Source organism: Piliocolobus tephrosceles, chromosome 10 (genome assembly GCF_002776525.5).
Source record: "Piliocolobus tephrosceles isolate RC106 chromosome 10, ASM277652v3, whole genome shotgun sequence".
Lineage (NCBI taxonomy): Eukaryota > Metazoa > Chordata > Mammalia > Primates > Cercopithecidae > Piliocolobus > Piliocolobus tephrosceles.
This window is the reverse complement of record NC_045443.1, coordinates 80,250,110-80,259,017: the sequence shown is the minus strand read 5'-3', so window position 1 is coordinate 80,259,017 and position 8,908 is coordinate 80,250,110. Positions and strand designations below refer to the sequence as shown.

The 8,908-nt window shown below is 39.4% G+C and overlaps 1 protein-coding gene across 1 annotated transcript in view; it reads right to left on the bottom strand.

Annotated features, from left to right (window-relative positions):
• TMTC2 (transmembrane O-mannosyltransferase targeting cadherins 2) overlaps positions 1-8,908 on the bottom strand; it is a 439,771-nt gene that overhangs the window by 266,085 nt on the left and 164,778 nt on the right. Inside the window, exon 2 of the mRNA XM_023220977.3 lies at positions 7,597-8,167. Within this exon, the coding sequence (XP_023076745.1) occupies positions 7,597-8,167 (571 nt within the window). The remainder of the gene's footprint in view (positions 1-7,596; positions 8,168-8,908) is intronic.

Sequence of the window (8,908 nt, the reverse complement as noted above, 5' to 3'; positions counted from 1 at the left end):
TCAGTTCACTGCCACCTCTGACTTCCTGGGTCCAAGCAATTCTCCTGCCTCAACCTCCCGAGTAGCTGGGATTACAGGCACCCACCACCTCGCCCGGCTAATTTTGTTTGTTTGTTTGTATTTTTAGTAGAGATGGGGTTTCACCATGTCGGCCAGGCTGGTCTCAAACTCCTGATCTCATGATCCGCCTGCCTCGGCCTCCCAAAGTGCTGGGATTACAGGCGTGAGCCACTGCACCCAGCTGAGAAAGCTTTTAAAGACCTTCATTTCTCTTATGAGGACTGTAGGATAATATGCCATATTACTCAGTAAAAAATACAATAATACTAGTCTTCCAAAAATAAATGTTTTTTATTTAATGATAAAGAATGTAGGCCAGGCACGGTGGCTCATGCCTGTAATCCCAGCACTTTGGGATGCCAAGGCAGGCAAATCACAAAGTCAAGAGATCAAGACCACCTGGCTAACATGGTGAAACCCTATCTCTACTAAAAATACAAAAAATTAGCTGTGTGTGGTGGTGTGTGCCTGTAGTCCCAGCTACTCGGGAGGCTGAGGCAGGAGAATTGCGGAAATCCGAGAGGCGGAGGTTGCAGTGAGCCGAGATTGCGTCACTGCATTCCAGCCTGGCGACAGAACGAGACTCCGTCCAAAAAAAAAAAAAAAAAAAAAAAAAAGAACGTGACATACACTGATATGAGACACATTCACTGAATGAGATATAAACTTCAACTCTTGCTTGCGGGAGGATTTTCAATCTCATCACCAAAGGAACCCTCCCTCAGGTTTAGGAGACAGATAGGACAGTTCTCCCCCTCCCCCAAGCCCCAACTCCATGGCTACATGGAGCTGACCTGCATATCCTAGGATCCTTCCATGGACAAGCCAAAGTAGGAGTACATTTTGAAACCACGCATTGTTTCCCAATATTTTGGGAGCCACAACATACCACAGAAGGCCCCCTATATCGCTATATATACCAAGTGGTCTCAATCTACCTTTCATGACTCGTTTTCCTCTATCAACCATGTCCTCTGTGTATCTGCCAAAACAACTGCTCCATGGTCCCCCGTCAATTTCTGTGAGTTTTCCTCGGTGTAATGCTCATGCTGTACTCTCTACTCTTCCTCACCTCTCCAGTTATAAATGCCTGTATATTCAACCCTGCAATGTTCTACTCAAATGTCTCTGCTCCAGAAGGCATTTCTTGATCCCCTCAACCAAAAGTAATCTCTCCTTCTCTCAACTCCCCCACCAGTCTCAATGGCTCCCTTATAACCTTACCACTTCCCAGCTTGAATTTCAGTTCTATATTTACATGCACTATTCTTGACTTCATACTACTCTATAAAGTCTTGGCATATTGGCATGTTCTTTTCGATTCCTTTTTGAATCCCTACATCGCCTAATATGGTGCTTGGCACAAAGATGAATTTTTTTAATCATATTTTGCGAACAGATCGTTGTTCCAAGTATTAACACTGTAATGCAAGCATTGTAGATGCTTGCAATGGTAGTCAGATTCCCAAATTTAAATTACTTAACTTGAACTGCAACTGGAATACAGAATCACCTTAAATCAGCTGAACTAGGGAGCCAGACTGCAGGAATAAAATATTTTATTAATCTTTGACTTTTTGAATTGTAAAATAGTTTTGAATCTTGATTTCATTTGTGCTATTATCTGGTTAGCAGTGTTGGCAGCTGTTCAAAGTTTTATAGTACTACAGGTCATGAATATTAAATGCCACAAGTTTACTGGGAGGAAATCCAAATTCATTCGTAAGTGTCTAACAAACACCCTTACACTTTCAATAAAGCTAAGAAATATTGTGATCAGAATCAGAGCATCTTGCTATATCTGGATTCTCGCTAAGTCAAGTGTAAGGCAAATGAAAGGAAAGGGGGTCATAAAAGTGGGAATACTACTTGGAGGAGAGTGGCACAGGTGTTGACTATGGAAAATCACAAACAGTAAATATATCATATTTCATTCAATGCAATTGATATGGGGGTCACAACTTAGGCAAAACCACAACCTAGTCTAGAAACGAAAGGGACAATGCCATAAATGATAACAGATTCCATCAAAGCCATTCCCAGCAGCTAATTGAAAAAGCACATGTGGATTCAATATTCAAACACCTGCAGGCTATGCATCTCTATTTGCATGCTCTTCTCTATAGAGAGCCACACAAAACAGTCAGAAGTACAGAAACACTACATTTAATACCTTTAGTGTTCAGACAGCGATGAACTAAAAATCTTTAATAGAATATAAACACCCACCCTCAGAAATTATTCTCAAGATAAACCCTACTATAAATGGTTTGGAAATATGGGGTTGTTAGTTTTGATCTGATCACTACATCTGGATGTAGAATCAAGTGAAGCAACACATAAGACAAAGGCAAACTTCATTGCCCATGGGCAACCTCCATCATTCACATTCTGCTTAGCATTAAAACAAGAAAATTATTTCTAGAAAGAGATGACTGGAAAATCTCAATGTCTCCAATTTTCCCGTATAACAATTTTATTTATTGGAAGAGTCACAAAATTCAATTTTAAGAAAAGGAGATTATCGAGATAATGCACATCTTGGAACCAACTACATAAACTTTAGCAAAACCAAGGTAATCATCTTTAGTGAAATTTTTAAAACATCAAACTAAAAGGGCTTCATTTTTCAAAATTATCTTAGGCTAGTATTAGTATTGCTACATGGACTTTCAGATTTTTAAAATTTTCCACCTGTAACTGAATAAGTGGTTATGTGGCTAATAAAGGGGAAAGAGACGTTTCCACATTAAAACAGTTAACAGATGTTAAATAAGCACAGAAAATGGCCACTAGGCAAGCAATGACTGATGCTGGGTAAGAAAAATGTTGCTTTTACTGATTTTATTACCCATGTACCTCCTGGAGTCATGGGAGGCTTGTAAAAAATTTTGTGGGCAGATAAAAGTCTAGTATTTATTTGCAAGGCTAAGTGTATTTCAAGGGCTTTCCCCCCCTTATTTTTTGACCACATAAAACTAAGTGAGTGAAAGTAATCTAAGTAATGCTAAAACAATCATTTAGTGAGAGGTCAAGACAATTTATTTTCCTAACATAAAGGAAAAGGTAAGTGTCTTCCAACCCTACCTTCCAGACCCCACTAACTCAGAAACGAAATTCTCATTGTATAAAGGGGAGAGTACAGGACTTCACTTTAACATTTCAGCCACATATTTTTAAAAGGTAAATCTTAAGTGTGAATTCAATAATTTACTAAGTTCCTACTATAAGCCAGATGCATGGTGAAGGACAAAGATAATGTAAGAAATACATTAAATCCTGAAGCTAAGAACTACGACTACTCTAAAACACTGATTTTTATTCATACTTCGAAGATTTTATACTCAATGTTTTCTGACAAAATTACTGACAAAATTATAGTTTGTCAGCATTCAACCATATTATTTTGTAAGTCATATTGCTTATCTCAATAAGCATTTGTTACATAAGCTAAATGTGTTAACATTTTTAGCACACTAAGAATAGTACTTGGCAGATATAAATACTGTTTATTAAATACTTAAATATTAAATAAAATATCTACTCTATGCCAAGAACTTACTATTTCCCATATATTTTATCAAAGAAAAATATAACTTTCATATTTCCTTTGCAAAATTGTAAAAGTCTGATGACATGCACATCATTTGCATGAGTCTTGTAACATTTCTGGTGATGAACCAAAATTCTTTAACAGAATATAAACTCCCATTCTCTGAAATCATTCTCAAGACAAACTCTGTAAATGGTTTGGGAGTATGGATGGGGTTGTTAGTTTTGGTCTGATCACTACATCCGGATGTAGAATCAAGCCTAAGCAACACCCAAGACAAAGGTAAACTGGAATCAAAACTGGCCAAATTCAGCTAAGAGCCTTGCTCCTCTGGCCCTAGTAATTTCCAGCTTTAAGAGGGCCACATTTTTAGGTTTTCATTACTTATCTGGTTCTCTAATTTGAGTTATAGGGTTAACATTTGTATACTGGAGTTTTCCATTTATATGTAAGTTATGTTTTAACAGGGCAAGGAAGTTTATCTCATCTGGCAAACTATGATAACCAGGATGCAGAGTTAATTGGTAAGATATTTAAGATGATTATTTTTTAAGGTTGAATGGATCTTCTAAAGCCTTTCAGACTACTTCCTTCAGAAAGAATCTCCTCTAACTCACCCCAGGCATAGAAATCTATATATTTTACAGACAGAATATGGAATTTTCTATAACTTTCATATGGATTCTATGGCAGTGTTTACAAGCCTCACAAGCATGAGATTTTAAATGAAAGTTTGTGCTTAAATCTGCTTACTCCAGCTTTGGTCGATTACTAAGCAGTCCTTATTTCACATGCTGTCAAACAACTGTATGTGTAAAGACTCCTAGCAGTTTATCTTAAGAAGGCAGAGGCCAAAAGATAAAGAATCAACATTTCCATCGACATTTCTTCTTTCACTTCAACTAATATGTGTGAGGTATCATCCAAATACTGGACACTCCAGCTAACACTGAACACTCCACAATTTCAAATAATCCTCACAACTCTAGGAAAGAACTATAGCCGCCTTCATTTCCAGATGAAGAAACAGATCATGGAATCAGCGCAAGGTTACTGAGCGCTTGTGAGTTAAGATTCTATTCCATATTAGTTTCCTTTCTACTGGGCAGTCAACTGATTTTACCTATATTTGTTCTTCACACTATCAGAGTATAGTAAAGATTCACTAGATAGTCAGAGATACGTGCTTTAGTCCTAGTGATTCCATCATTTTCTGTGTTACCTACACGTCTCTCTGGCTCTGCACACCCCAGGAGGAAATGAAGAGTGGCAAAGATGATCTATACAGGTCTTTAAATATCTATAAAATCGGCTGGACATGGTGGCTCATGCCTGTAATCCCAGCACTTTGGGAGGCTGAGGCGGGCAGATCATGAGGTCAGGAGATCAAGACCATCCTGGCCAACATGGTGAAACCCGGTCTCTACTAAAAATACAAAAATTAGCCAGGCCTGGTGGTACACACCTATAATCCCAGATACTCAGGAGGCTGGGGCAGAAGAGTTTCTTGAACCCGGGAGGCAGAGGTTGCAGTGAGCTGAGATCACGCCATTGCACTCCAGCCTAGGCAATACTCGGTCTCAAAAAACAAAACAAAACAAAATCTATAAAATGTGTTATCCCAATGTTCTTACTAAGCTCATTGGCTCCAAATCGAAGAATGACAGAAAGAGCTATGACAGAATAGCAAATATCAGACAAGGTCTTACTGCCCCGACCACTCCCCTTGCTGTTGCCATTGCCTAGCCCTGCAAGTGATCGCCAAGAGAGTCTGGACAAAGAGCCATCTGGAAACTTCTCAGGACACTGAACCTTCAACAGTATTAAGCTCTTTCTCTTAACATGGGGAACTTCACACTCTTTAGTCTCAAGAGTTCCTTGCTAGTCGCATTTCTTATTTTTGAATCAGCTGTTACATGAATAAGGTTGACAAATAAAATACAGACTGCCCAGATAAATTTAAATTTCAGAGAAACAAAGAATAATTTTCTATTGTAAGTGTGTCCCAAATATTATATAGAACATATTTCTAGGAAGGAGTACTGCAGTGGGCAACTCTGCCCTTGAAAATAAGTTTAGAGGACTGAAAATTTCTCAGAGAACTTCATAAGGTCCAACAAGTAAATTCTGAATCATCATAGCCAAATAATTCCCTAACTTATGAGATGGTAAGAAGGAAATTCTGTATAGAAATCACAACTGGGTGCGGTGGCTCACGCCTGTAATCCCAGCACTTTGGGAGGCCAAGGCAGGCAGATCACGAGGTCAAGAGATCGAGACCATTCTGGCCAACAAGGTGAAACCCCATCTCTACTAAAAATACAAAAAGTAGCTGGGCATGGTGGCATGCACCTGTAGTCCCTGCTACTCGGGAGGCTGAGACAGGAGAATCGCTTGAACCTGGGAGGCAGAAGTTGCTGTGAGCCAAGACAGCGCCACTGCACTCCAGGCTGGCAACAGTGTGAGACCCCGTGTCAAAATAAAAAAAAAAAAAAGGAAAAAAGAAATCACAATATTTCACAGGCGACTAATGCAAGGTCCTGAAACAGCCAGCCTTGAGCCTGCATCCTCAAATACATCACAACCTCCCTAAGGACAAGGAGCATGAATTACACTTCTAGTTGTATTTCTAATAAAACAGTTTGCTATTGTCGATGACATTGTGTTGAATGAAAACAATTACTCTCTAAATCTCTTTGAAAGAATTAAAATTGATTTGAAATTAAGAGCTTGACTTTCAAACCATATGTTGTTTTCAAGCATCAAACTCCAACCAGAGTTTCTTTTAAAGCTTCAGCATTTAATTGAAATCACAAAAGAACTTCATTAAGCCCTTAATACTCTAAGTGAAAAGGTTAGGCTTCTAGCCGAGTAAAACCACAGCAGAGATCACTCTGCTGCTTAAGTGGAAAAAAGAAAAGGGGGCATTTAAAAAAATAAATGTTTCGAATTCCATTTGCCTCAATTTGTTTTTAAATTTTTTCTCAATTTAAATAAAATTAGAAATCAACGGTAAAAAAAGTAGTCAAAACTAGGAAAACTTGACAGTTTCCTCATAGCCAAGTATCCAAAACCTTAATTCCTCACTTGTGTCCAAAAGATAGGAGGGAGTCTGCCTAAAATATGACTGACCAAGGTTTGCAAACCCTGGCCCAGTTCAGTCTTCACGTCAAAGTTAAAGCAACCATAAGTTTATTCTGAGTGAAGCAGGATGGGGAGATGGGAAGGCAAATTTCTCAAGATGCCCCATCCCCTCAATGCTTCTCCTTAATGCTCTAGCAGAAAACTTCGAGTGTATGGGGATCCTAAAATGCTTCTGTGACCTTCAAACAACTTTGCGCTGGATACCACTAAGGGAATACAGGAGAACAAATATTATGCCCTGAGGCAAAGGTCTTAACTGGCTACAGGGAGAAACTCAGTAATAACCCCTTTCTGTTTTGACTCTTCTATTCTTATGCACTATCACGAGGAAAAGGTGAGTATGATTCACTGTTTAAGAATTTGACTTCCCAGTGCACTGAAGGGAAGGATTGTTTTCCAAAGTCAACTCAGGAAAAGTAATATTAACAAATGGCAGAGGATTTCCCCTGTGAAGCCTAGCATCTAGCTCTATTATCAGCCGTGTTGTTTTTTACAAATACACATTACAGACAATTTATCAGATTATAGACAATGTGTGCAGAAATATAGAAATAAGAACTCAATAAATCATAAAGGTGCACATTCTTTACAAGGCAAAATTATTCTTCTACTACCCTTGAAATCGTGAAAGTAAGAAACCGGAGAAATAAAACAATCAGTGACTAAAACCCTGCTTAGTACAGAAAGGTCAAAAGGGCACTTCCACTTACCGAAGATCAAAAAGGAACTTATTTTAAATTCTGCTTGCAGAGGAACAAATTTGCTTTTTAAATGATGGCAAAGGAGTAAGCAAGTAGATTACTCAGTAATCCAATGCTCAAGAGCCAACAATCACTTACTTTGTAAATGGTAGGTAATATCTGTTTTATTTTCAGCCTGTGAAAGACAAAGACATCATAAACCGCTGAAACTGCCAGAACAGTCACTCCTTGTTCCTTCCACAACATGCTGCATCCTGCGCACAGTCCTGTCCCCAGGAACCAGCCCCAGGTTCTGGCTGAGTAGCCTCTTGTAGAACAGTGTTTAATGTAGCAGAGCAAGGAGAGGAGAAAGAAGAGACTGGCCCCGACATCGGCTCGTCCCACGATTCCTGCCACTGCCTCCGTGTGAATGGGGTGAGAAGCAAACATCAAGCCAGCCATAAATGTCCAGTATCCATCACCAAGGAGGATCTTGGAGAAGCTTGTGAAGAGACCAGTGACTGCTGCATGCAACAGGACATTGACAAGATGGTAGCTCCAGGGATTCAACCCTCCAATGGCATGGTTCAGGCGAAAAGAAAGAGTGCAGAGTGGCCGGTAGGACTTGTGGCTCCCACTGTGGGTTAGAAGAGTCCCCCAAAAATCATTGTAGAAAATGTGCGTCCATGGAGTTTCTGGGAGAAGGTCCTGATTAGTCTTGATGGCACGGCTAAAAAACAAAATGTTAAAAAAAAATCAAATGTAAAATACAAAAAGAAAGAAAAAAGAAAAAACATGACATTGATAAGATACTGCCTTTCTCAGAAGCATTGTTACTATGTGGCTTTGTGATGGGATTCCAGGCACATATAAGCTGAATTCATGTCCTCCCCTTAATGCTTACTAAAACCACAATGAGGGCTGTTTTTCTCTGAAAAGCTTCCTTCCTTGTTGGAATGCAAATATCTTTGAAGAAAAAGTTCTTCAACTGGTTTAAGCCTTAGTGTAGCAGTCTGCCAAACAACTGCCCTGAAAATCATGTGACATACTGGCTAAAAATGAATATTCCAGATCCCAGGTTGAGGCTGGGCCTGAGAATATGCATTTTTAAGAAGCAAGGCCCAGGTGATGCAAGGTCTAGCCTCCTACTAGAAATAAATTTTACAGGGACTATCAGTGCCCGGAACTTCTCACACATGCAAATCACCTGAGGACCCTGTTAAAAGGCAGGTTCTGACTCAGTACACCTGGGGAGAAGTCAGAGAGCGATTCAATGTTCCAACAAGCTCTCAGGTGATGCTGATGTTGACATTAAGGGCCCAGATAACTGGAAAGACTAGGAAGAATATCTCTCCACCTATCCAGTGTTTCCCTTCCTACTGCATTCTAATAAACTTCAGCCTTTCCCACTTCTTAGCTTTCACAGGGCTTACTATCCTCTATAGAAATCTTCATGGCTCTTCACTGTTTC